The 26986-nt window shown below is 38.8% G+C and overlaps 1 protein-coding gene across 1 annotated transcript in view; it reads right to left on the bottom strand.

The window, feature by feature from the left end:
- Window positions 1-26986, bottom strand: part of FAM91A1 (family with sequence similarity 91 member A1) — a 43714-nt gene that overhangs the window by 14045 nt on the left and 2683 nt on the right. The window contains exons 2-18 of the mRNA XM_060611266.2: window positions 24319-24403; window positions 23475-23626; window positions 21794-21851; window positions 21024-21091; window positions 20112-20225; window positions 18772-18862; window positions 18370-18432; window positions 13218-13324; window positions 12669-12707; window positions 12028-12140; window positions 11440-11555; window positions 10092-10204; window positions 9647-9733; window positions 7571-7703; window positions 2748-2896; window positions 1311-1445; window positions 1038-1151 (exon numbers count right to left, since the gene is read on the bottom strand). Coding sequence (XP_060467249.1) covers window positions 1038-1151; window positions 1311-1445; window positions 2748-2896; window positions 7571-7703; window positions 9647-9733; window positions 10092-10204; window positions 11440-11555; window positions 12028-12140; window positions 12669-12707; window positions 13218-13324; window positions 18370-18432; window positions 18772-18862; window positions 20112-20225; window positions 21024-21091; window positions 21794-21851; window positions 23475-23626; window positions 24319-24403 — 1737 coding nt within the window. The remainder of the gene's footprint in view (window positions 1-1037; window positions 1152-1310; window positions 1446-2747; window positions 2897-7570; window positions 7704-9646; window positions 9734-10091; window positions 10205-11439; window positions 11556-12027; window positions 12141-12668; window positions 12708-13217; window positions 13325-18369; window positions 18433-18771; window positions 18863-20111; window positions 20226-21023; window positions 21092-21793; window positions 21852-23474; window positions 23627-24318; window positions 24404-26986) is intronic.

The following is a 26986-nucleotide window of genomic DNA, read 5'->3' as shown; positions in this document are numbered from 1 at the left end:
CTCATTAGCACGTGAAAAGAGGGCCCCATCACCAGGCATCAAGAAAACACAAATCAAAACCACTATGAGATACCATTCACACCCACCAGGTGGGTTCTAACTTAAAAAGTCAGATAATACCAAGTGCTGGTGGGAATGGAAAGTGGTGCAGCCACTCTGGAAAACAGCCTGGAAGTTCCTTAAACAGTTACACACAGAATCGCCATGTGATGCAGCATTTCCACTCTTAACCACATACCTAAGAGAAATGACAATACGGCCACACAAAAACCTATAAATGAACAGTTGTAACAGTGATTACTATGATTCTTAATAGCCAAAAGGTGGAAACAACCCAAGTGTCCGTCAACAATGAATGGGAGAAACAGATCGTGGTATATTCGTACAAGGGACTTCTTATTTGGCCGTAAAAAGGAACGCAGTAATGACTCATGATGGACTGGTAACACGCTACAACATGATGAAGCTCAAGAACATTCTGCCAAGTACAAGAGACCGGTGACAAAAGACCACACATTACGTGACTTTGTGTGTGTGAAATGCCCAGAAGAAGCATTCTAGAGAAAGAGCGAGTAGATTAGTGTTGTTTGGGGCTGGGGACTAGGGGACTGAGAACTAAAGGTTCGGGAGTTCTTTTTGAGGTAATGAAAATGTTCTAAAATTGAGCTTGATGACGGCTGTGGATACCTGCAACTACACTAAAAAACACTGAAGTGGTTTTTGTTCACCAATTTAAATTGGTGAACCGTACACTACGTGAATTATACCTCGATAGAGCGATTACATGTATCAAACAATTATGGCCACACAGGTAGCAAATGTGAAGCTGGAATTCAAGTCTGGGTCTCACTACAAAATCCATGTTGTTTCTGGGATTCCCACACTGCCGGACAAAGGCCAGGGCAAAAATCCGTATCTCATCTCTTATGTTTCAGCTTTACAAATTTCAAATCACCGACATCTGACTGTGACTTAACAAATTAGAATCTTTAAAAATAAAAATCCAAAACCAGTTGTTTCAAACAAAGCAACTGTACCTGAATCAAAACTGCCGAATGTGTTAAAGCGTCATTCAGCATCGTGAGCACGTTGGACGTAGGGACTACCCCAGGGTCATGACCCCAAGATGTTATTAGTAATCGATCATAACCCTACGGAAAAGAAATGAATGAAGATAAAATGGCATTTAGAAATTTTAAAAAACAAACAAAAACTAAGAAGATCTCAGTTTATATACAATGCTATAATGCTGCTTACCAATCTCTACCCTCCTCAAAACCAACTAAAGAAACAAACCTCACACAACATACCTGGAATATATCTGGCAGTTTCCGAAGTCTTGTACCTTTGGACAGTAAAAGAGATGGTGGTCCTTGCCCAGTGATGTAATAAATGTATAGTTTAAACCAGACAGAACTGACTTCTGGGATAGCTGGTCCAATATGCTGTAATCGTAAAACGAGTAAGATAAAGTTATAATACTTCTCAAAAGCAGCCAAATTTCACAAGGGACCAAGGATGGTCTTACAAACAGCTAATGCCTCACATAAATGTTCACTGCTATTGTTCTTATGAAAATAAATTTTAAACGCTCCATCCAAGCGGTTTCCATGTTATTCCAGAATTGAGAAAGCACGTCTTATCACCGTAATTGGGAGATGGACCCTGAAGGAAAACACCAAGGTCTGAATCTTGGCCTCGCCCCCCTCGGCTGTATCACCTTAAGAAGGTTACTTCTTTGCTTTTCTGTAATGTGGTGACAAAATATCTACCCTGTAAAGACATTGTACGCTTGCTCAAAAGGGTTTAAAACAGTGCCTGTCAAATAATAAGCTCTATTTCAAAGTTAGTTATTGTCATTAGTCACATGCAATTCCTCACAAAGGGACTATCTAACCTTCCATCCATCTTACCATTCCTTCAGTTCATGGATTCCTACTGTGCCTAGAAATCGTGTTACAGAACAGGAGGAAATGTGTATATGGGATAGGGTTGGGGGGACACACAAAGAATTATGAAAAAAAAAAAAAAAAAAAAAAGTTGGTCAATGTAAAATCTGTAACCACTCCTACCGAACAGAGGACGAATTTGGAGGTGAGGGAGGTGTGCTCATGAGGGCAGCTAGAACAGCACAGCAACGAAATCAACCTTATACAAGGATCCCTTCCTTTCTTCTACACCATTAACCTTGCATATCTAGGAAACCAGGCAGGATGCAGCACTGAAGAACAGCTATGTGATCCCGCCTCTTTGAAATGGCATCCTTGCAAAGTACACAGATACACAACTGATTACACTGAAAAAGTAAAAGAGCAGCAGTAATTTTCACAAGTCAGTTTCAGAGATAACTAAAGTTCTAGCTTTCAAGCGCAATCTTTCCCGTTTATTTACCATCATAGCCCTACTTCTAAAACATTTCATTTTTCCTAATTGACTTGATCCCTCAAGGCGATCCAGGCTTCCTTCCTAGAGCATCCAAAACATTCTCTTTAAAATACTGCATTCATCAAGAAAACTTCAATGTGGCACCAATCACGAGATGATACATGAATAAAATGCACCAACTCTACCCAACGAACTGAACTTCTTACAACAGCATAAAATACAAAGCTGCTTCCTGATCCCTGATCTTCATATCTGGTATCAGCAAATTGAGATAACACAATCAAACCGGAAAGCCTCTTCTTCAAGTCACCACGAGCAAGTCTGAAATGCCACGGCTAGTGACACTCCAGGTGGCTCTTTACCTGAGGGGTGCAGCTGCTCACAGGCCGGATTTCGTTGGTGAGAGGAGCCATGGAGACGAGTAGTGTGTAATTTTTGTTCAGAACTCTGCTACAAGTTGCAGGGTCCAAACCAAGAAGGCTTTCACAGCGTAAGAGATCCAGAGGAAAACCTGAATTATGATCAAGCATACACATAGAGTGAAAGACTGACAATGTGAAGCAAAAATGTCCAAGACAAAATATTGGTAAAATATTTAAATATTGTAAATGTCTAAAATAAAATATTGCCTTGATATTTAAACATTGTTTTCACAGAGTTATCTCTATTAAAAATGCCCAATTTCCTTGGAGACCACTAAGACACTTTAAGACTTAAAACTAAGGGTCTTTATTCCCTGGTCTAGAAAGATTAATGGTCTACTGGTGTTTTGTGAGGCCACCTCTTCCCTTAAAAGTATGTGCTTGCTCCACGTTGCCTCCTCTCCATCCCCAGCCACGCCAGGGCAATGGCATATCATGAAGACCTAAGCGCCACAAAAAAAGCTGTCACCTTGCCTCCCCCAATTTCTGATTTCTACAAAGAGCTTCAAGACCAAGTTCTGAGTATGGCATAGGAACGAGTTCCTCAGCTAACAATATGTACCCAAGACTGCCGGTCCGTAAAGCATAAACTCACTCAGCACGCAACAGATTTTAAGTGTTCCCATTCTTAATCCTTTCGGAAAGTACCAATTCTGTTTGCCCTCTAAAAAGAGATATTTAAGGCTGAAAGAAACTTTGGAAGGTCAAGTTGGCCCATCTCTCACTCAAGCCAAGAATGAATCAAAAAACACATGGCCTGCTGGAAGGGCACAGAAGTACTGAGCACAACTAGCACCAGGAGGTCTTTAATATCATACCCTAGTATGAGAAACCAGGCTCCTAAGAGAAAAGGCTGATTCCAGGAATGGGACAGAAGTACAAGAGAAGATAACACTGTTTTGCCAGAGAGAAAACAACTGCGACAAAAGTGGAAAAAAAAAAAAAAAAAAAAAAAAAAAAAATTAAAGGATGGAGGCATGGCACAAGAAAACAGGAGGCAGCTTGAAGGGGAACCCACTGGCAAAATCTGAGACAACTGCAGCATACGAATTAAGAGAGCAATGACTGATTATAAGCCACTGAAAAAAACAGGAATTCATCAATCCATACTGAGAATATAAAAGAATGCCTAGTCCCAGCTGTTACTGGAAGAAGTGCTGGAATTGGAAAAAAGTGATCAATCTGCAGCCATCACAGTAAAGAATGGTTCAGACAGGACCATCACTGGATGCTCAGTCTGAGAGGAAATACTGATGAGGAGTAGGATACGTGCATGGTCTTCAAGTATCTGCCCACACATTACTTAGTAGTTGAGGGTGGGGAGAATAATTAACTGTACAGTGGAAATATCAGAAAACACATTAACTGGGTGATCAAAATTACCATCACAATGGGGGACAGATGGAAATCACATGCATCCAGATGTCATACCCTTAGGACATGACATTACTTACATGATACTCTAGACTTGAGCGCACAACCTGAATCTACTAATCACAATGAAACATCACCTACACCCCAGGTGAGAACCTTTCTGGCAAAACCAACAAAAAGGGACTATATTCTTAAAAAAGAATGTTCTAAAGGACTAAAAAGGTTACAGATTTGTTCCAGAATAAAGGAGATAGAGGAGACATAACAATTTCATGCAGATCTGATCTTAAAACAGATCCTGCATTTGAAGGGCGAAAATGCTATGAAGGACATGATTAGGTCAACTGATAAACTGGAATACAAATGGTAGATTACCGTATCAACATTACATTTTCTGAAGTTGATGTGAGGGCATAGCCCTATTCTTAGGAAACATACCCTGAGAGGAGGCGCCTGGGTGGCTCAGTCGGTTAAGTGTCTGACTTTGGCTCAGATCACGATCTCACGGTTCGTGAGTTCGAGCCCCTCGACAGGCTCTGTGCTGACAGCTCAGCCTGAAGCCTGTTTCTGATTCTGTCTCCCTTTCCCTCGGCCCCTCCCCTGCTTGCACTGTCTGTCTCAAAAATAAACACTGAAAAAAATAGAAAAGAAACATACCCTGAAAAATTTAGTGGAGTTAACACCATGATACTTCACTTACTCCCAAATTCTGGGCTGAAAGTAATTATACTACTTTTATTTGTTTTAGTAAATTTAAAATATTTCCAAATAGGATGTTTTAAAAAAAAAAAAAAAAAACCGCAGGGAGTCTGTGATTTAATGTTAATGGAGGAGAGAGAGTCCTACAGATGTCAGGAAGAACATCGGGTCCACACCTCTGGCAAACAAAGTAAAGACAGAGAACCGAAAGCAGCTGTAAGACAAGACTGGCTGGACCCAGATGTGATGTTCATTTTGAAGTACAATGAGAGGTGAGCAGTTGGCTTAGGAAAAGGAGAGAAGGGGAAAAGTTCTATAAAGAGTAGAGAAACTTATGTTTGATTAAGTACAACAATTCAAGAGCAAATTTAATAAAATGGAGGAATCACAGCCACGAGTGAAAAAAATGATAAAAAAATCTGAGAGAGGAGAGACTAAACAACAAAAGCTTTAACTGGTACCCAAAACCCGTCAAGTATCAAGCCAACCTCCGAGGTTAGAAAAATAAACTTAACTACTTTCACACAGATAAGGTTTAGGTTTTCCCTTTAACATACATTCTGGTACATAAATGATTAATGGTGAAAAAGTTTAGTCCAGATTACTAAGTGAGAGGTCGTTTATGAATAAATCAATAAAAAGCTTAGTTAGTGCCTGGGGTACCTGGGTGGCTCAGTTGGTTGAGCATCCGATTTCAGCTCAGGTCACGATCTTGTGGTTTGTGGGTTTGAGCCCCGTGTTGAGTTCTGTGCTGACAGCTCAGAGCCTGGAGCCTGCTTTGGATTCTATCTCTCCCTCTCTCTCTGCCCCTCCCCCCCACTCATGCTCTGTCTCTCTCTCTCACTCTCTCTCAAAAATAAATAACATTAAAAAAATTAAAAAAAAAAAAAAAAGGCTGGTGCTCAAGAGAAGTTAATAAAAGGGACAGAGCCAAAAAAAAAAAAAAAAAAAAAAATTCAAGAGACATGGATTTAAGTCCCATTTCTTCCACTGACTGATCACACAGACCATAATGATTATATGGGCAGGAAATCTGACTGAGACAACCTTCAATTTCTTTATCTATAAAATGAGTTAAACTTGCCTGGCCACTAGCACCAACATCCCTGCATTCTATCATGAGCACAGAAGGATGATTTATTTTAAGATGGTTATAGCAGAGTATTTCAAATACTCTAACCTGTTATTTCCGTAAGTCACTAAAAAGTCCCGGTAACTTTTACGTACAAAGACATCTTCAAGATTGTGCTGCTCATCGCTTAGGTCACATGATCTAACATTTGGTAGCCAAAAAATGGTTACTATTAACAAACACTTATGAGTAAGTGCTTTGGCCTCTTGGCATTTGATTTAATATTCTCAGTTTTAACTATTTACGAACAATCTCAAAAAGAGCCCCAGCATGGGACCATTCCTCTTTCTGCTCATGTCTGTCTCTGCACCCGACACGCAAAGGTTGCAGAGCCCAGTCACAGGAAACTGAGCGTGTCCAGCCTCACTCAGCTCAACCACCTGGCAGCTTTGCAGTCACCTCCACAATCACTTTTGTGAAGTGACAACTGATTCCGTCCTTAAATTTTTTTTTTTAATTTTTTTTTTCTTAATGTTTTTTATTTATTTTTGAGACAGAGAGAGACAGAGCATGAGCGGGGAAGGGACAGAGAGAGAGGGAGACACAGAATCCAAAACAGGCTCCAGGCTCTGAGCCGTCAGCACAGAGACCGATGCGGGGCTCGAACTCACAGAGTGTGAGATCATGACCTGCCGAAGTCGGACGCTCAACCGACTGAGCCACCCAGGCGCCCCCGTCCTTAAATTTTTAAATGGAGTTGAAAGCCAGATGCTAGTGAAAGAAGTAGAATGAAAATGGATGTCACTAAGAAACTCGACGGTTCTTGGCCAGAAAACAGAACTATCAAGTGAATGAAAGAATGAGTGAGAGTAAATATTATCGTGGTGCCAAGATTTCACAGACTTCCGAGATGCAGCTCCTGCGAATGTCTGAGGACCTGAGCCAAATGCTCTTCACTGGTGCCCAGGCCACGTCATCTTTTCAAAACATATATTCCTGGATGGCGCTGCACAACGCAGTACCTACCATCCACTGACCCCCAGTTTGGGAACCCTCGTCTATCCCAACACTGACAGCGCATGCCAGGTGATCGCCACAGTAGGGCTCATCACAGATTACAAGTGTCACTACCTCTTTTACTCTTTAAAAAGAGGTTCTCCGTCCTCTTTTTTATTTGTTAAAGTAAAATACTTTAGTAAATATTACAGCAGCATTTCAACAGGAAGCTCCTGTTTATTATTTTTATACAATGGAATCTTTCACTCATGAAATTTTATGCTTCTTAAAACAACTACATTTTGGCACTTGTTCACCCCTCAAACTGAGGCCTGTTCTAAATTCCGTCCAGCCACTTAAACAAATTAAACACTCCAACCCTTCTTATAGGTACTGAACAGACTTAAATGCTACAAATACTACAGTGGCACATAAGAAAGGAGAAAGAGTAAAATCAGGTAAGAAAGAGTTCACGAGCAAAGAACTTCACAAAACAAGCCTTTAGTTGCAAACTCGACATGCCATCTACACAAAATGTATTAAATAAGTGAGCGTGACCTGTTTAATTTCTTAAAGAAGTTCCATAGGATCATGTCTTCAAAATCAAGTACATTTATCATACCATAATTGGGCTGGTCTGGCTGTGCAGTTTGTGCAACTAGATCTTTATTATGACGCAGAAACAATATTGTGTTTCTCAGAGTAAGTGCATGATCAAAATATCTCTGTGCTTCTCCTTCACCAGTGCTCTGAACCTAAACCAAGAGAAAATAAGTTTTGCAGTACCACTCTCAAACCATTCATCCTAATACGTAACCATACAGTAGAGATATTAAGACATTAAGAATCAATAAACCACAAATTTGCCCAGGCAATACTGAAACAAACATTAGCTTAAATCTCAGTTGAGTTTCTATTTGAATACATCCTTGAAGATGATAGAAATTATCCCAGCAAGTAAAACTAACACACCAAATAATGTTAAATTACACCATTATATAAGTTGTATGTCTCACGTATGATTCAAATGGAGTGCTTAAAAAAACTCTAAGATCCACATTCTACATTCTGCTTCTTCCAGAAGAGTACTCCAATCCATGGTCACCAATTACGCCCCTAATTCTCATCACCGTGTCCACAGTTCTGTATCACTGGCTGCAAGGCTCAGTGGAGTATGTGATTCAACACGGCTGTTTCAACACTACTAAATATACAGCTTAAATTCATTCAACGAGGATTCACTGAGTCCCTACTATGTGCTATGGATGACCTGTCTAGGATGTATGGATTGAATAGTGGACAAAACCGCTGTGCTCACTGGACTTCATTTTAACGCATGTTCTTCTGACACTGAGTCAGGTACTTGTTCAATACGTAAAAACACATATATCCCAGAAACAACACACAAAATGGAAAGACAGGTCTATAGGGGAAAATGACTAAATTAGATCTGCATTAAAAAATAAGATAACCACTTAAGCCTCATCAAGATGAAGCTTCTTAAAAAATAGCTAAGAAACTATTTTTAAAAACTAGACTTCAGACTAAAAGGCCTTCCCAAAAATAACTATGTGATATAAGAGAATATAGATATATAAAAAATAAAGTGATCTTCCAATTTGCTAAACGTGATAAAAGACTAGTGGAGGTGAGAAAAATAAAAATCAGAAAAACAGAACTTAGAATGTGCTAGAAAATAAAAAATTTATTGGCAAATTTGCCAAGATAATACACAACAAGAAATGGGGTTAACAAGGTGTTAAAAGTATTGAGGGAATAATGGATGTATAAAGGTAACAATAAGAGACCAATTAATAGCAAGGATTATCTCAAATACATTTCTGCCCTTAAAAAATGAAAAATTTATGGAGAAGGAAGAGTGAAAAAATGTCATGGTCTTTTTCTTAAGATATAAAGGATAATGGAATCATAAAATCCTCTAAGTAGCACATTTAATACACAGAGTTCACCACGAAAACACAAAAGGTACCAAAATTATTAGTCAAGTAACAGATTCAGCATAGAAACTATTTGCAGAGAGGAAAACAGAGGACAAAAACAAAAACGAAAACAAACACACAACACACACACACACACACACACACACACACACACACACCCCTCTACCACACCACGACCACCACCACCAAAAACCCAAAAAACCTAGGAAATGGAAAACCCCAAAAGGGCAATCCAGATTTAGAGCTAAGGCCAAGTAGGGCTGTCCTCACGGAGAAGAAGGTGGCTAAGAGCATTGGCTGAAGTCTTCCAGATAATAAAGGGGATGGTGAGAGTGGACATAAACATGATACCCAGGGACACTGTTTCAGATTTAAGATAAGGGGAACAAAAACTTCAAATAAAACAGCTGAAAGGAGATCTTGGAAAATCATACTAAAGAAAATTAAAAGCTATTTTAGAAAAATGTACAAAAAATTACATAGACTATTTCTATACCCCATTTCATTAAACCAAATCACGCTAAGTGATAGATAAGGTCCACAAATCACTTTCTAAATCACAAAATCTGTTCATCCACTTGATATTCTAAAGTCTAAATGACTGTTGCAGTATTAAGGTGAGGAATTAGGCAGGAATGAGCAAGAATATATGAAAACCTATACAATCAATAACTGATGTTGTATCAAGAAATGGTTCCAAATGCCCTGACATCCCATACTGACCAGTCCAGATTTACCTTTTCTAGTTCTATAAGAAAGCTGTCCAGAGACTCATCTGACAGTTTGCCAACTTCGAACATTGTGACAGCATGGCTTTTCAAGTTCTGTAATACAGAAACAAAACAAAAAAACTTAAAATGGACCTTAAACACCTTACATGAGTCTATTGTTCATAAGTCCTAGTTTTCTCTTCTTATATGAAGCATTAACATCTCACATTTATATTACGCTGTCTAATATAATTAAACTTAAAAAGTGAGTGACATGTGAAGCTGAGTCTTCTGATTACAGAAGTAACCCTCACTAAAGAGTTACTATGCTCCTCTAAGGAATATAAAACAAAGACAGTTGCATTTTGCATTTTTAGGAATTAATCTAATTCTTAAAAAGGGACCTAAAAGCATGAACTATTTTAACTCTAATCTTTAAACACTGTCATATTTAAACAAGAATTTGACTTACTGGTGAAAGATTTCCCATCATTAAAAAGGCAGTGAGAGTTGAGTCAAAGAGAAAAGCAATACGCTTTGTATATCCTGTGGACAAACTCAAACTGCTTACACTGGCTGTGTCAGCTAGAAAAAAAAAAATCAATGTAAAATCGGGTAAATGAAAATTATTCTTTGCTTATCATTTAGAATGAGAAAGTATTTCTTTTCAACTTTGATAATTAAAAAAATTACATAACTAAATGTAAGCCAATATTGCAGTCCCAAAAGGTCCCAGTCCCACCTATCTCGAACTAAAAAAGGTTAAAAAAAATTTTTTTAAAGGTACTTGTGTAGTAAATTTCTTTTGTTGTTGTTTGTTTGAGAGCAAGCACGCGTGCGAGCAGGGGAGGGCCAGAGGGAGAGAGAGAATCCCAAGCAGTCTTCACGCTCAGTGCAGAACCCAAAAGCAGAGTTCAATCTCACGACCATGAGATCATGACCTGAGCCAAAATCAAGAGTCGGGACACTTAACTGACTGAGCCACCTAGGCACCCCTATAATAAATTCCTTTCCTTCTTTTTTCTTTTCTGTTTTTTAGTTTATTTATTCATTTTGAGAGCGAGCGAGCAGGGGAGGGACAGAGAGAGAGGGAGAGAGAACCCCAAGCAGGCTCTGTGCTGCCAGTGCAGAGACCAATGTGGGGCCAGAACTCACAAAACTGCGAGATCACAACCTAAGCCAAAGTCCAAAGTCGGATGTTTAACCAGCTAAGCCATCCAGACACCCCATAAACCAAGACTTGATAACTGACAGAACATTAAGACTAGCTAGCCTAAACTCTTCAGATGAGTCACCTGGCTCAGATAAGAGGCTGGGATAAGAATGAGAGCCTATGCTGTGCTCCCCTCCCCCCACCCCAACATAAACCACATGTAGCCCCCTCGTCCATTAGCTTTGCCTCCCCTTGTGCTTGGCCCATACTGAGGCCTTCCCTCACTCACCAGCTGGCAGGCTATTATTCATTTTTAGCCCAACTATCCTCCTCTCCAGGAAAGCTTCCTGAACCTCTCTAGGCAACAAGGGAGCACTTCCCCTCTGCTCCCACAAGCACCAAAACACTTCTCACGTTGCTGTGGGTTTTGTGGTTATCCTGCCTTCTCTCTCCCTAGACTTAATTCTCAGAAGGAAGGTACCATATTCTTGTCAATTTTATACCCTTAGGACCTAGCACAGTACCCAGCATATGGGTAAGTACTCAATGACTATGTACCAAACGAATGATACTGAGAACAAAGCTAGGAGAGTTAACTCTGTGAGTGTATGTATAGACACAGGCCATCATCTATAAACACTCTAAATTAAAGTGAGTAAGTGCTAACCTGGATCTTCTTGACTGTTAGTATCTGTGTCAGTAGCCGATGAAGCTTCTTGTACAGGACTCCTACTTTCCCCACCATCCCATGAGAGCAGCATCTTTTGTGGATCTAAAGTACTCCTATTAACAAAGAATACATCCACATTTTAAAAGTCATATAAATTATCTTATATAAAAATAGCTACTAAAGTCAGTACTCAAATTATGAATATCCATCCAAATCCAGTCTCTTGTTCAAGCCTGAAATTGAGACGTAGCCCCCAAATGCTCTGCCCACATACAGCAATGGTTCTTAACTAAGACCCATGGACAGGCTTCAGGGAATTTGAGAACTCTTTAAAACTATATGTAAAATACTAAAACAAACAAAAACAAAAAAACTGTATGTAAAATACCGTATTTACTTTTCTCTGGGGAAAGGGTTCTTGTTTTCATCATCCTAAAGAAGATTCATCACACAAAAAAAGATTAAAAACCACTAATATATAGGGTTCACCTCAACTGACAGGTTGGTAAGTAAAATTTTTGTACATAAAACAATATTTTTTCCTAAGAGGAAACTCTAATATCTCATACTAAATAAATGAATTACTTTAATCTGTTTACGGATGGAACATTCTTCCACGATGAATGAAGCTGGTCCAAATTTATTACTTGTCCCTTCTTATGGGCAAAGCCCAATCGGCAATACATTGAAACGGCATTCTGAAAGGAACAGAAAGGAAATTAGCATTTACAATGAACCAGACATCAGAATGTTTGTAGAGAGAAAATATCACCACGGACTATGCTAACAGTGATCCTCACACATTTTCATCCCATAACTAGAAAAAACCATTTTTCAGTAGGCCTGTTCATCTGCTAAGGTCTTCACATCCGTAGAAGAGCGAATGCTCCCAACCCTCAGGCCTGCCGCTGTCTAGGAAGCAAGAGGCTGAAGTGGTGCAGTTTAGCAGAAGTTGTTGCTTTAACTGACCTCCTTACTCCTTACTAGACACTGATCATTCTGCTTCCTGCGTGCACGGGAATGTGAGTGCCGGCTTTCACTGCATGGGGTGAAATTCCACTTCAGGATCCTTATTTCTTTCTATCTTTGCAAGGACCCCTTTACTGTCCCCACTCCCTTGGAGAGCGATAAGAATCTCACTGTCTCTATTTCTCAGTAGCTTATCAATGGCTTATAATAAAAGCCATTCAGTATTTATAAGTAAAAAGAGTATAAAAATTACATACCTTAACCAAAGATAAGTCTATTTCAAGGACATTTGCAAGCTGGAAGATAAAAAAAAAATTATTTACATTCCTAGAATTATCATTATTACACAGCTTGTAATAAACAACTGAACCATAAAGAGCAAAATTTTAAATTAAGAATAACTGAAAGACTGAATAAATTTTGAAATCAGAACTTTCTCCTTTCCTTATGTCTAAGATGTTTAGAGTAGTAGGAGTCTAGATAGTGACCATAACAATGGGAGATTCTTTTCTCTTTGAGTTTCATTTAAAATAAGAAAATGCCTATATCGATCAACAGCCTACAATCCTTTTACCAAGAAGTCATATAAAAAGTTATTTGCCAAATTATGTTATTACTAAAAAAAAACTCAATATGTATATACAAAAAGTAGCATAAGAACAGTGACGTAAGTATATTAATGGTCTATGCTCTACCATGTATAGATTCCAAAAACACTTTAACCATCATTAAATAACTTTACTTCACACAAAGATTATTTTATAATCTTGAGGCCAAGTCTTTCATCAAACACTGTTCATACTTACCTCTGCAACATTAGTATGCTCATCTATTGAAACAAATATCTTATAAAGTAGAGTTTCAAAATAATCACCTTGCACCCGATTCATTACAAAACCTTCAAGAGGAGGAACTAAAACAAAATAGACTTAGTTTAGTGATACAATTTTATAACATAAGAAAGCATAATTCAAATATCTACTCAAAAAGAAAAACCTCTACCTTAGAGATTGAATTCAGCTTTTGCTTTTATCCACTCCACAGCAAGTTTTCTAAAACCCCCAAAGTTAAGGACATTTACAACCCAGTCTACACAGAGGACTCTGACAGTAGAGCACAAATCCTACAGAGAGTTAATTTAATTTAATCCCATGGACCTCTCAGATTACTGAGGCAAAGGAAGTGCTGGAGGACACGAACTTGGTAGAAAGGCAGGGGCACTGGGGCTGCTTCCGCATGGGGAAGGCTGCAATGGGTGTGTTGTAATGCCCTGAGAGACAGCAGGGGTGACTAGGCTAAGGCAGAAAAGCAAAAGACTGAGAGACTATACAAAGACTGTACTGGCTGCCTTTCTCCCACCATCCCCGCTCCATGCTGAGAAGAGAAGAAATTCACCTGCACGACGGCCACTTTTACCAGCAATCACTAACTTATTCTTTGGGGCTTTCTTTCTATACCCTCTTCAGTGGCCTCAGTATTAAGAAGGGCAAGACCTTCTTCATCACAGGAGGCAGCCTAGCAGGTGCTGTTCACCTGAAAGTGGATTCATACTCATTTCTCTCCATCTCGTTGGTCCAGAAACTCTAATCCAATTTACTAGAGCACTCTGCCCAGCTGATAATAAAGAGGCACTATGCTTTCCTTTACCATTCTCCACTGTGCACGTTTCCCTTGAAAATATCCTGGGAAGGAAGAGTATTCAGGCCATCAAAGGACTTGGGGGTCCTGTGTCTCCTGGACCTAATACCATCTATTGCACCCAAAACCTAAATTATTCCTAACAAAGAGAAGTAAGACAAAACTTAAGTGGTCAAAACGAAGACATTGCAAAAAATCACAATGACAGATTATTCACTTTTTAGATCTGGCTCATGTCACTTTTTTTTTTTTTTTTTTTAATGTTTATTTTTGAGAGAGACAGAGGCAGAGCTTGAGCAGGGGAGGGGCAGAGAGAGAGGGGGACACAGAATCCAAAGTAGGCCCCAGGCCCCTGAGCTGTCAGCACAGAGCCCAACGCGGGGCTTGAACTCACCGACCGTGAGATCATGACCCGAGCCGAAGTCGGATGCCCAACCGACTAAGCCACCCAGGCGCCCCTCGGGTCATTTTCTAATTTAGTGTTACCTATAGTTCTAGTCATCCAAGTACTTTTAAGGATCAATGGTTTCTCTTTTGAAATATTTTAGAAACCCCCTATTTGATATCCTTAACTCTTTTCCTACACTATCAGCTGTGTGGATAATAGCAAACATTTACTGAGCACATACTAAGTGCCAGACGACTTCCAGGTACTTGACACACACAATTTCATCTAATCCTCTTAACCTCATGAGTTGTCTAATACTATACCTCTGTATTTCAGAGACAAGAAACCAAGACGCTTAAGAGGTTACAAACACACAATTTACATCTAGGTAAAGAGATACTGAATAGTCTCCAATACAAAGTTAAAAAAAAGTATGAATTACAACACACCATCTGCGTAAAACAAAAACCATACAAAAGAGGATATATGCATACATGCCTATGTGCTTAGCATACTTCTGGAAAGATAAACAAGAAGTTTAAGAGAGCCACTGAGAGAGTGGCCACGGAGAGAGAAACTGTGTAGCCAGGCACAGGGGTCAGAAGCAGATGTTTTTATAATCTTTTATAAATTTAGAATATTATATCATAATATTGCCTACTCAAAAATATATTGAAAAAAATCAAGCTAACATACACAGAGAACTGGTGGCTGCCAGAAATGAGAGGTGGAGGATGGGCGAAATGGGTAAAAGGAATAAGAAGGTTCAAAGTTCCAATTATAAAATAAGTAAGTCATGGAGATGTAACGTACACCACAGCAACTATAGTTAACAATGCCACACTGCCTATCTCAAAGTTGCTAAAAGCGTAGATCTTAAAAGTTCTCACCACAAGAAAAAAGATTTCTGCTTTTATGTGTGGTGATGGATGTTAACCAGACTCATGATGATCATTTCACAATATATATAACTATCAACATTACAATTTATATCTGAAACTAACACAGTGTGTATGTCAATTATATCTCAATAAAGAAATAACAAAATAAAAATTTTAAACATGTTAATAAAAATTAATAAGTGTAAAGAAAAATACCTGAGAATAGCCTAGAAAGTTTAAAAAAAAAACCTCACAAGGAAGGCCTGGCCGTAACTAACATTTTTTTAAATTTTTTTTAAGTGTATTATTTTTGAGAGAGATAGAGACCGTGCAAGTAGGTGAGGGGCAGAGACAGAGGGAGAGAAAGAGAATCCCAAGCAGGCTCCACATTGTCAGCGCAGAGTCTGAGGCAGGGATTGAACTCATGAACCGTAAGATCATGACCTGAGCCGAAACGAAGAGTCAGATGCTTAACCGACCAAGCCACTCAGGTGCCCCTGGCAATAACTAACATTAAAGATTATTTTGTGTCACTGTAATCAAAACAATATGGTATAAAAATAAAAACAAATCTGTGAAGACAAAAGACTATCAGAACTAGCTCCAGTGGAGAGGGGAATTCAATGTATGATAAAAGTTACATTTCTACCCCGTGGTAATGGGTTACTGAAAAAACAGTCCTGGAATTTACCCAAATGCTATTGGTTTTCCAAACAGAAAAAAACCAAGTTGGACCCTTATTTCACATCAAATACAAAAATAATTCCAACTACAGGTCTGAATTTGTATGACAAAAGTTTTTAAGAATTTTTAGACTATTTACATATATATGCACATATATGTGTACATATATACACATACACACACACATATATACATACACATATATCTTAAAAGTACTCTATTCAAGCATAACAGAAATCTAGAATCTATAAGCAAAAGGGGAGACATAAATTGAACAAGTATACAGTTTGATGAATGATGGACTAAACATATTTTAACAATAGACCCTTTAGGGGCACCTGAGTGGCTCAGTCAGTTAAGCGACCAACTTTGGCTCAGGTCATGACCTCGCGGTTTGTGAGTTGAAGCCCTGCATTGGGCTCTGTGCTGACAGCTCAGAGCGTGGAGTCAGCTTCAGATTCTGCGTCTCCCCCTCTCTCTGTCCCCCCACCCCCCCTCTTTTTCAAAAATAAACGTCAAAAAAATTTAAAAAAACAACAGACCCTTTAGTGACTATTCAAAGTATTTGTCTCCCCCAATTTATTTGTTCCACCAACCACAGTGCTTGTTTTGTTGAAACACAGCTGAAATGCTTTCTCTGAAATCAACTGCAGGCGTCTTTTGTGCTGAATTTGATGGCTTCCAGGTTGTCAAACTGCTTTTCATTGGTTATTACAATTTGGTGAACATTCCATGTTCCACGGTGATAAGGAAGGTAAATTCAGCAGTAATAAGAGCCTGAGTCTGTCCGCACCGGCAAACATTGCTAGACAGTAGGTAAAGCATGGCAGAACCCACCACTGTAATGGAGTAGCCATCCACTTGGCCCTTCTCTGACTACATCTTTTAAATGCACTTAGTGCTAACGTGAGTCAATATTCAAACTATCAGTCAACAGGGACTGAAATGAACTAATCAAAAACCTATCTTTTCAGGGGATTCTCAAATGAGTCAATATCAGTTGATTGACGACAGTAAAGACTAGAGTAATGCCTTCATATTTTCCCATAGTGACAGGAAACCACTACCAGCCCTGTCCTCCAGAAATCTCTTCCTTGTCAAAACCTTTCAAATTGTAAAACTAGTATTTTATTTGCTATAGCATCAATTATATAAACAAGAATTAGTATCTCATTACTTTTTGATTTTCTTTCCAAATTTAAAGAATTCATGTATGTACATGGTTCAAAATCCATTTATTAAAGAATCGCAAACACATGGTAACACAGATAAAGGTCAGGATACAATACAGCATGATAACCTGTAAAGATTCAACACTGACATGAGGGAGTATTTCTGCAATAAGCCCCTACCATCACTCAAAGTCATTCCCTGGAAATTTTTGACATTAATATTTGATTACACAAATATTAAGTATCTTAGTATGGTAAAAGATACCAACAAATAAGAACGATAGCTCAGGGGTGCCTAGGTGGCTCAGTCGGTTAAGCCTCCAACTCTGGATTTCGGCTCAGGTCACGATCTCACAGGTTTGTGAGTTCTGGCCCCACATCAGGCTCTGTGCTGACAGTGAGGAGCCTGCTTGGGATTCTCTCTCTCTGCCCCTCCTGTGTTCCCTCTCTCTCAAAATAGATAAATAAACTTAAAAAAAAAAAAAAAACAGAACCATAGCTCAAAGATATGCTGGGAAACATAAAAACATACCTGTAACACACAACCTAAATTTGTTAAAAAATCTAACCTATAGGAAAAAAGCTTCACTGTGTTCAAGGATGTTAAGCATATCACTACTACAGGAAAAAAAAAAAAAAAAGAAAGAAAGAAAAAGAAAAATTATAAGCAACCTAAATAACCAGCAATAGGAGAATGTTCTAATAAACTGATACATCCATAAGGAAATACACAAGGGCCTTAATATTGGTTTAACTTAGGGAATGGATGAAGGATGAAGGGAGGAGTAGATAAAGACAAAAAAGATGACTTCAACATGACAAAATAAGACAGGTATGTGGAGTTAAAATAATAGCTATGATAGGACTGAACATCTGTAAAAACAGTTATGCACTGAACAAAGACTAAAAGGACATAAATTTACGAAAACATTAACCTGATTTAGGATGCGAGAAATTTATTTCAGACTTCCATTATTTTAACATAGCATGTACAATAACGTGAAGATAAAAAATAAGGAATTTAAATAAAACCACCACAATGTGTTACAACATAACAAAAGAGAAATGTCTTTCTTTGAAAGATTCTAACATCATAGATCCTAGATTATGTGTCTAATTTATTAGGGTGATACATGCAACGTGCAGCACCTAGTAACCATTCAAAAAACCCTGGAAAGTGTTAGCATATACTTACCTGCTATACAACTGTCATCAGATATTGGTACATCCAGATAAATAAATCCTTTGTTATATAAGCCTACAGAAGCAAAAGTAGCTGTTTTAGATGGAATACTAAACAACAGTAAATTTAAAAAGAAACCAAAATTGATTCCTGATTTTCTGCAAAGATTCTTACAACTGAATACTAGGTAAAGGAGAAAAAAAATAAGAAGAGGAAAAGAATTCGTTAAAGTTTTCAAATCTGTTTCCTTCATATGCTCAGAACTACAAAATTAAAAACATTTTTTTACCTATGATTCATTTGTATAAATTTGTAGCGTATGTGAATAAAAGATTGATAAAAATTACTATTAATTGTTGCTGGTCTAAAATTAGTTTTTATGTTGACAAAAGACCACTTCTACTAACCACTTACTATGTACTACATTGTAATCTAGTGATCCAGACAGCTGAGGGCCTGCATCGATGATCTTATCAATAGCACATTTCTCAGGCAAAGTGCATATCTAAGAAAAACAAAATAATTTCAATTAAATTCTGTCCAAATTAATTTATAAGTCTCTTGAAATCTCTTCATGTTTAAGACAAGGATTATCCTGATGCCTATTATATATGATTATATATTATCTATTACGTATGCTTATAAATATTAGGTGCCATTAGCTGAATGTACTATGTATTTTTTTTCTCTTATTGCTCTGGAATTCAGAAGAAAAACCTATGCACACAGCTGTCGATTAAGGTGCCAGGATATGCCACCAACAGAATCGAGGACAAATTATAAGCACCAATATTTGCTGATAAGCAGTAAGTGTTACCTAATAAATACCAATATTTAATCATCTTCTTTGAATGGGAATCAGATCCATTTGCTGATTCTGAATCTCTCAGATCACAAGTTTATTCAAATTCCACACGGCTATTATCAGCACAGGAAGTACATCACTATAGCTCTGTTCTCACACTGAAGCAAAATTTCTAAGCCTTCTGCTCACTGGATTTAATCTGTCCTCTGAAGTAAAATAAAATGTAAACTGAAAAAAAAGTCCACCTGCTCACTTCCATTTCTTCAACCACAGAGAGACATGACCTAGTCTCTAGGCCCTCTGGTCCACTGCCCTGCCCCTTTCCCTCTAAATTAGCATCTCTTCTACCATGCGTAAGGCTTATCTCCAATGCGGTCTGACCACCCCTTGATCTTGACACTATCCCCCATCAAAGCTCCTACCTCGTCAGCACAGCGCTTCAGCAGAGTGATCAAGAGCACAACTTCCATAGCAACTGCCTCACTTAAAATCCTGGACGTTCGCTACCACTGTGACTTGAGCCGTTACCTTATTTCTCCGTGCTCACTTTCCTCCTATGTGAAATGGAGTACGAATAATACACCACTCTGGGGTGTTGCAGGAATCACATGAGACGCTATAAAAGTGCTTGCAGGAGAGCTGGTGGAGCCGGCACACAGCAAGCGCCCGAGAAGTGTTGGCCGGTGTCATGGCAGCATCACATCACTTCACATGAAACTGCTAGTTAAAGTCCCCAGATTACTGTACGTGGACCAAGTCAAGTCTTCCTCATTATTAAAGAGTGTCTTTCAAACCCACCCATATGCTACAGTCATTTAAAACTTTGAACTTAAGTTTAATTTTCTTCAGGAAAACCAAACAGTGTTACTTCTTAGAAAGATTACAGAACTATGATGAAGAATTACAATTTAAAACATAAAAGTCATGTCTAATTTCTAAAGGGACCTACCTTTATGTCATCTTCTGTGATATACCCAGCCTGCACCACCCACCAAGCCTCTATGGCAATTTCCACCGGCTTCACTGGCAAAAGATCACGAGCTGTTTTCCTTCTGAAAAATTTCTGCAACGGTACAAACATTTAAGAATTTGCAGTCAGCCTGAAATCACTACTTTCTTTTTTATTGATCACAGTGTAAGACTGTTTCCAACAGGCTAAATATCTTTTTAAATTCCCACGTTTTAAAATCTGAAGTACTCTAGATGTACTGAATAGAAAAAGTCATTCTTAAATTATTTCAAAGTAAATTACTTCAAAACACAAATCATTAAGTCTCGATCTAAATCCAGAAATTCAAAGGAAATCTAGGAGGTGAAAACAAATTTGAAAAATGTGTACTCATTTCAACCATTAAGTGAACCCTGGGAGTGGAATCAGCAGGTAAAAAGACCAGCAGAGCAAAATTGATTTTTTTTAAATTTTTTTTAACTTTTATTTATTTTTGAGACGGAGAGAGATAGAGCATGAACTGGGGAGGATCAGAGACAGAAGGAGACACAGAATCTGAAACAGGCTCCAGGCTCTGAGCTGTCAGCACAGAGCCCGACGTGGGGCTCGAACTCACGGACCATGAGATCGTGACCTGAGCCGAAGTCGGACGCCCAACTGACCAAGCCACCCAGGCACCCCGCAAAATTGATTTTTAAGAATAAATGTTTTACTCCTTAAATGTTTTAATTCAGTAATCGCATAAGCATAACCTAGAGAATACCGAAGAGGTGTTTTTGGTATTATTTCTGTATTATGCATATTTTACTTGATCGAAGAAATTCAATTCATTATTTTTACCACTTAAAACAATTAATGCGACTGTATGATAAGGAGGAAGAAACGAGAAAGGAAGGAAAACAAGTAACTCACTTTTGATGACCGACACTGATTCATCAGATCAATGTACTGGTTTCTTCCTATGCCAAGGAGCCTTAGACCTGAAAGAAAGCCTTTCCTTTAAAAACACGTAATGCATCTTAAAATGCCAGGACACTCAGGTCTTTTAGGAAAAAAACCCCTTGGCTTTTGTTCACCTTTTGGTCACTGATTGATAATCAATATCAAATTAAAAGGAATTCCCAAACGAAATATAAAAGAAAACCCAAACTGGGAAAGATGAACTCAAGCTGACACTTGTGACAATGTCACATGGGCCAATTTTTACAGAGCAGAAGCCCTCCCGACTTCAGGAAGTCAGGACATCCTTCTCAGCAAAAGTTTCTTCCTACACAACAGAACTGTGTCACATGTCAGATACACACTTCCTTAAAATGAGCATAACACAGCAGGTTGTATTAGTAAAAACCGTGTGTCAATGTTGCAAAACCACTGTGCACAAATCATCTTCCCTCATTCGGCACACTACACTGCCCAAGCATCAGGAAGAATTTCACTTTCTAGAAATACAGAGATTAGTCTCATTTTTCTCCTTCTACCACTCCAAAAAATTCCTCGTAGACATTTAGACTACATCTTACATTTGACTGGTACAAAACTGATAAAACTCCTATCAACAGTGGTGCCTGCTGTTCCCATGTTTCAAGTGTTTTAGGTTAAAAACACACATGATGATACGGACTATAGCATGCACACAGAAAGACAGACTCTAATCATTACCTTCAGCATAATTAAATACTTACAGTCGGCAGCAGTAAAATTGGGCAACGAATCATAACTTTTCTCACTGTTCATAATGTCCTTTCAAAAAAAAAAACAATTAAAAATCCTAAATGCAAAATATCCTTAGATAAAAATCTGTATAAATATGTATTACTACAGCCAAACAGAATAATAATTAATTATTGGCACGAAGGCCTGAGATTCGAGTTTGCAACCTAAACACGCATGCCACATTGTGGTACTCACTATGTGGTTCGAACCTAGTAACTGAAGATCGGACTTTCAGGTCTGGATTCTCACAGCACTCTCTATGAATCCCAAACATTTGCCCTGTAACCTCTGCCCTGTGGAAGCTGTGCCAGGAATACCGCATTTAGAGCTCTGGGCTCCAGCCTCTCCACACCTCACACCCAACCCTAGAGGCGTACCCCGAAACAAGGGGCGTGATGGCTCACAGCTCCATCAATATGCATCTGACACATGCGCTACCAACCAAGATTTTAACCACTTAGTCATCTCTGCTCCTACGAGACCCAACCAGCAGCAGAGTTAAACGCAGTATCCAGCTTTTTTCAACTCCTGCTTGTTTCTCCAACAGCAAACCAACTGTTTACTGTGGAGATAGGGCCCATTTTCAGCCCAGCAGCTATACCCCATGGTGTAAGAACAGAAACCAGAGAGCAACAAGCACGTGGATGTAACCGAAAGCGGGTAACTGAGGAAAAACCTCCCTCTATTTTCTCTCCTAAACTTTGTGGTCAATACCAGCAAAATAATAAAGAGACAGCCATAATGATGCTACTTACTGATTAGCTACCGCCTCCATTATGCTGCCTTGGTTCTAGTGAAAAGGAACTGACAGAAACCTGGGCTGTCAGGCCTCAGTATTTCTCTAATGTTTCCTTCCGAATGGGGACGCGGGAGACGCAGGGCAGCATAAGTGCCCGTGAAGAAGGGGCTCGGGGAGAAAAGCAAAGGGAGATCTTGCAAAGGAAGCCCCATTGGAAAGGAACCTCACTGTTACTCGTAGGTTCCCAACTCCTTCAGTTCTAGGCTTCTCTCTGCTCTGGAAGCGGTGAGTGGGCCCAAAACAGCAGCACTCACATAAAATTAAGTAGCAAATGAATACTACATAAACATTGCCAGTCTTTACATACAGCTCACTTAAAAACAGTATATAACTGGTATTTAAAAAACTGCTTTTGGAGGAAGGCTAACATCTAAAAGTTAATAATAAAGGAAAGAAATTAGAGGCCGGGACTAGAAACATATTTCTGTTTCTGACACACGTATTGCATCATTAATTCTTTCTGTAGTCAGTGAAGAGTTAAATGCATTGTTTTTCTGAGCCCGGTGGTCAGTTCCATCAGCTGCATTTTCGACCTTCATCATGTGTCAAAAGCAGTCTGTTTTACAGAGACGCTGCTAACATAAATCATTAATGCTACAAGAGCACAAAGGGTCAACAAATGCCTTCGAGAACCCAGAAGAAAAACAGATACTCTTCCGCCGTGAACACCTGGAACTTCCAGCAGCTGCTTAGATGAGTGTGGCGCAAGCGGTTAACTTGTTACGAACACTCCCCTCTCTGCTGTAAACTCAAGAATGATGGCCAATGTGGCGGAGATGTGCAGAGCCGGTCACTGTCGGCAGAGTCCCTGACAAGTAGCCCGTGATGGCCCATGTATACTGCCAACTCACCTCCATGATCCCAGTATAATACGAAAAGGGTGTTATCCTCAGGCCCTTTACCATAATATCTGACAGATGGTAAGGGTACAGCATGAGATGATCGCGACTGTACTTGAGGAGCTCCTCATAGTATTTGCGCTCATCTTTCTTGACATGTTTAACTGGGGAAAGAGAAATTATCCAGTTTTTGTCAGGTGTCTTACACTTACATATAATTACAAATGCAATAGGAACTACTTCATAAACCAACCTTAATAAAAAATAAAAGCACAGTAGTTGGAAGAGAGCAAACGAAACACTCCAAGTTGGAACAAAGAAACAATCAGGCCACAGAGTGCGAGCAGGGGAGGGGCAGAGAGAGAAGGAGACACAGAATCTGAAGCAGGCTCCAGGCTCTGAGCTGTCAGCACAGGGCCCCATGTGGGCCCACAAATCGCAAAATCGTGACCTGAGCCGAAGATGGACATTCAACCAACTGAGCCACCCAGGCACCCCAGTACAGAGCTTCTTAGAGTCTGTACATGGAATACTTTCAGTACTGTGAAACATGTACTGAAAAGACAGGATGGGGCACCTGGGTGGCTCAGTTGGTTGAGCGCCCAACTTCGGCTCAGGTCACGATCTCCCAGTTCATGAGTCTGAGCCCCGCATATGGCTCTCTGTCAGGGCGGAGCCCACTTCGGATTCTCTGTCCCCCCCATTTCTGTCCCTCCCCCATTCGTGTGTGCTTTCTCCCTCTCTCTTTCAAAAATAAGTAAACATTAAAAAAGAAATTTTTTTAAAGATAGGATTAATGAAAATGGTAAATCAGCAATAGTCGTTTCCACCTCAATATAAAAATGTCTCTACTTACCTAAGTTATTTCTGTATCGTAACTGATTGCGGATACTGTACAGAACAACCTGCTTTTCATATTCTCTCTGTGAATTTCCAAGACTCTAAAAAAAATAAAATAAAAAATTCAAATAGTTTTAAAAATAGCCTCTGAACTAAACAACAGTACTTTTTCCTCATACAATTTCAAAACCACTCCCTCTAATTTTAATCCTCATACCTCTAATTTCCAGAACTGAATACAGAATATTTTCTTAAATGTTATTATACTAATTTTCATGCTATGACATTAGAGCAAAAATTCAATGTGTTTATTATTTTTAGCCTGCCTTCCTAAAGGACTTACTGAAATTACCTAAAGTGCTTATCAAATAAAAGAGCAGTCTGAGAGCATATAACTTCATTAACAAAAAACTAAGTTCTATTTACAAAGACTTCTTTCCTGATTGTTCCTAATTCGTGCATTGAATAGACAGATGGATAAATGGACAGATGGCTTCATGCACCTACATTTTTCTAAAATGTAAGACTGTCAACAAAAGACCTTGTCTGCTAATTGTTTATAGCTGATGGCTATAATTATCAAAAATTAACATTTCTGGAGAATGTACATTTCAAATGTACCTCTAAATGATATAAGATAACTTCTTAAAAACATCATCTCCTTATGGCCTCATTAAAAAATATTTAGGGGCGCCTGGGTGGCTCAGTCTGTTGAATGTCCAACTCAACTTCAGCTCAGGTCATGTCTTGGGGTTTGTGAGACTGAGCCCCATGTTGGGCTCTATGCTGACAGCGTGGAACCTGCTTGGGATTTTCTCTCTCCCCTCTCTTTCTGCCTCTACCTACCCCCACTCGCATGCACGTGTGTGTGTGTGTGTGTGTGTGTGTGTGTGTGTGTGTCTGAAAATAAACATTAGAAAAAATCCAGACAATTTTAGAATTTTGATGTTTTTTAAAGAGCAAAAAACTTTCCCACTGTGCTTTAGTGTTTTAAGCTCAAAGATAGATTCTCATGAAAGCAAAGCATAAGTGTGTCTGATTACAGTCAACATTATATTCAATGTGCGACCATAAACTTAATTTAATATATGACTGCTATCCCCCTTCTAATTACTGGGTATGATCCTCCCAACACGCTGTAAAATAAAATTAGACATTACAGGAGACTAATGGCAAAAAGATCAGAAGATTCAGTTATTATACTTCCAACTCACAGGTTTGAAAGCTGAGGTAAACGTCCACACACACACACACACACACACACACACACACACGCTTTCACCAAAGGCCATCTTACAAGACAGATAAAACTCATATTTAAATAAACCAGCACCTAACTGGACCCACTGGTGGGATGTATTTTAAGAAAAAGGTGATGTGAGAAAACTAACATCTCTCTTCCTTCATCTAAATTAATTAGTTTATCACAGGCTAAACCGTGACTCATTTTACTGCCTGAATATATGTGCTTAAATTGTTCCATTCTTCTTTAAAGTTACAAGTGGTTAGTAACAAAGTTTATTATCGAGAAACCGCTCCACATCCTCCACCCAGCACCAACGCCAGGGTCAGTAATTAAGATGTTGAGGGGAGTTAAACACTGGGCTTGCTGTGAAATTTGTAAAGGGTCTCCTCCAGCTCCGCTGCCACATAAGTCTCCTTCTCAAGGAACACAAAACACACACACAGAGCACCACTCTGCTAGAATCTCAGCAACCTCAACATGAGGTTTTGCGCTTCTGTTTTAAAATAAATCTCTTCATTTATCATGACTTACAAGCATTTTCTCCCTTTCTAACTTCATCCCTGGTAACTCGAGAACAACGAGTGTAATCACGCCGCTCAAAATGGAAGGGTCTGTTATTTCTAAGCTAGTTAGAGAATACAGTGTTTAAATGCCTAAGCCTCTGTGCCAGGCATTCAAAGTAATGACTGGTCCTGATCAATCAATACATATGTGTACCCACAGATATCTAAAAACTACATTAAAAGTTGATTTTATTCTTCACTACCCATATACATAAAATATAATTGCTTTGTTCACAAAGATTCTTTGGCTTCCCTCCCACTCCTACCCCAAATTTCCCACCATTCGCATACTAAAACACTGTTACCACTACAGGAGGCAAACTAAAAGAAAGGTCATTTTACTCTGAGATGCGCTGACCCTGCAGAAATACTGACCAGATCTGACAAATGAAGCTGAGCTGCATATAATGGGAACTATAACAGATTAAAGAGTGACATAGGTACTGGTTATAAAATACCCACTGTGCACCAGATTTTGCTAAAAGCATAAGGAATTTTTTTCTACGGACTTTTCTCCTACAAACCCCAATCACACACACACACCCCCCCAAAAATACACCAAATCTTTAACTGACCTTTCACACATGACACAGAACCTCATAAGACTTCCCTTAAAACACCTATAAATTGTTTTTGAATCATGAATACAAAATACTGATAAACTACAGAAATATCCTGAAATAATGGCCTTATCTATAACTTTTTAATGTACTTTTTAAGCTTTTGTATAGCCATATCACATAAAAACATTTCATCCCACCCATATAAAAACTAATGGCTTTACACACATTTTTTAAAAATCTGAAATCACCTTCTGGCTTGACATACCTTTTTTAAAAAAATCTGAAATCACCTTCCCCCAGTTTTCAGAAGTG

Source organism: Panthera onca, chromosome F2 (genome assembly GCF_046562875.1).
Source record: "Panthera onca isolate mPanOnc1 chromosome F2, mPanOnc1 haplotype 2, whole genome shotgun sequence".
Taxonomy (NCBI): domain Eukaryota; kingdom Metazoa; phylum Chordata; class Mammalia; order Carnivora; family Felidae; genus Panthera; species Panthera onca.
The sequence above is the reverse complement of the archived record's forward strand: the minus strand, read 5'-3'. Positions and strand labels throughout refer to the sequence as shown.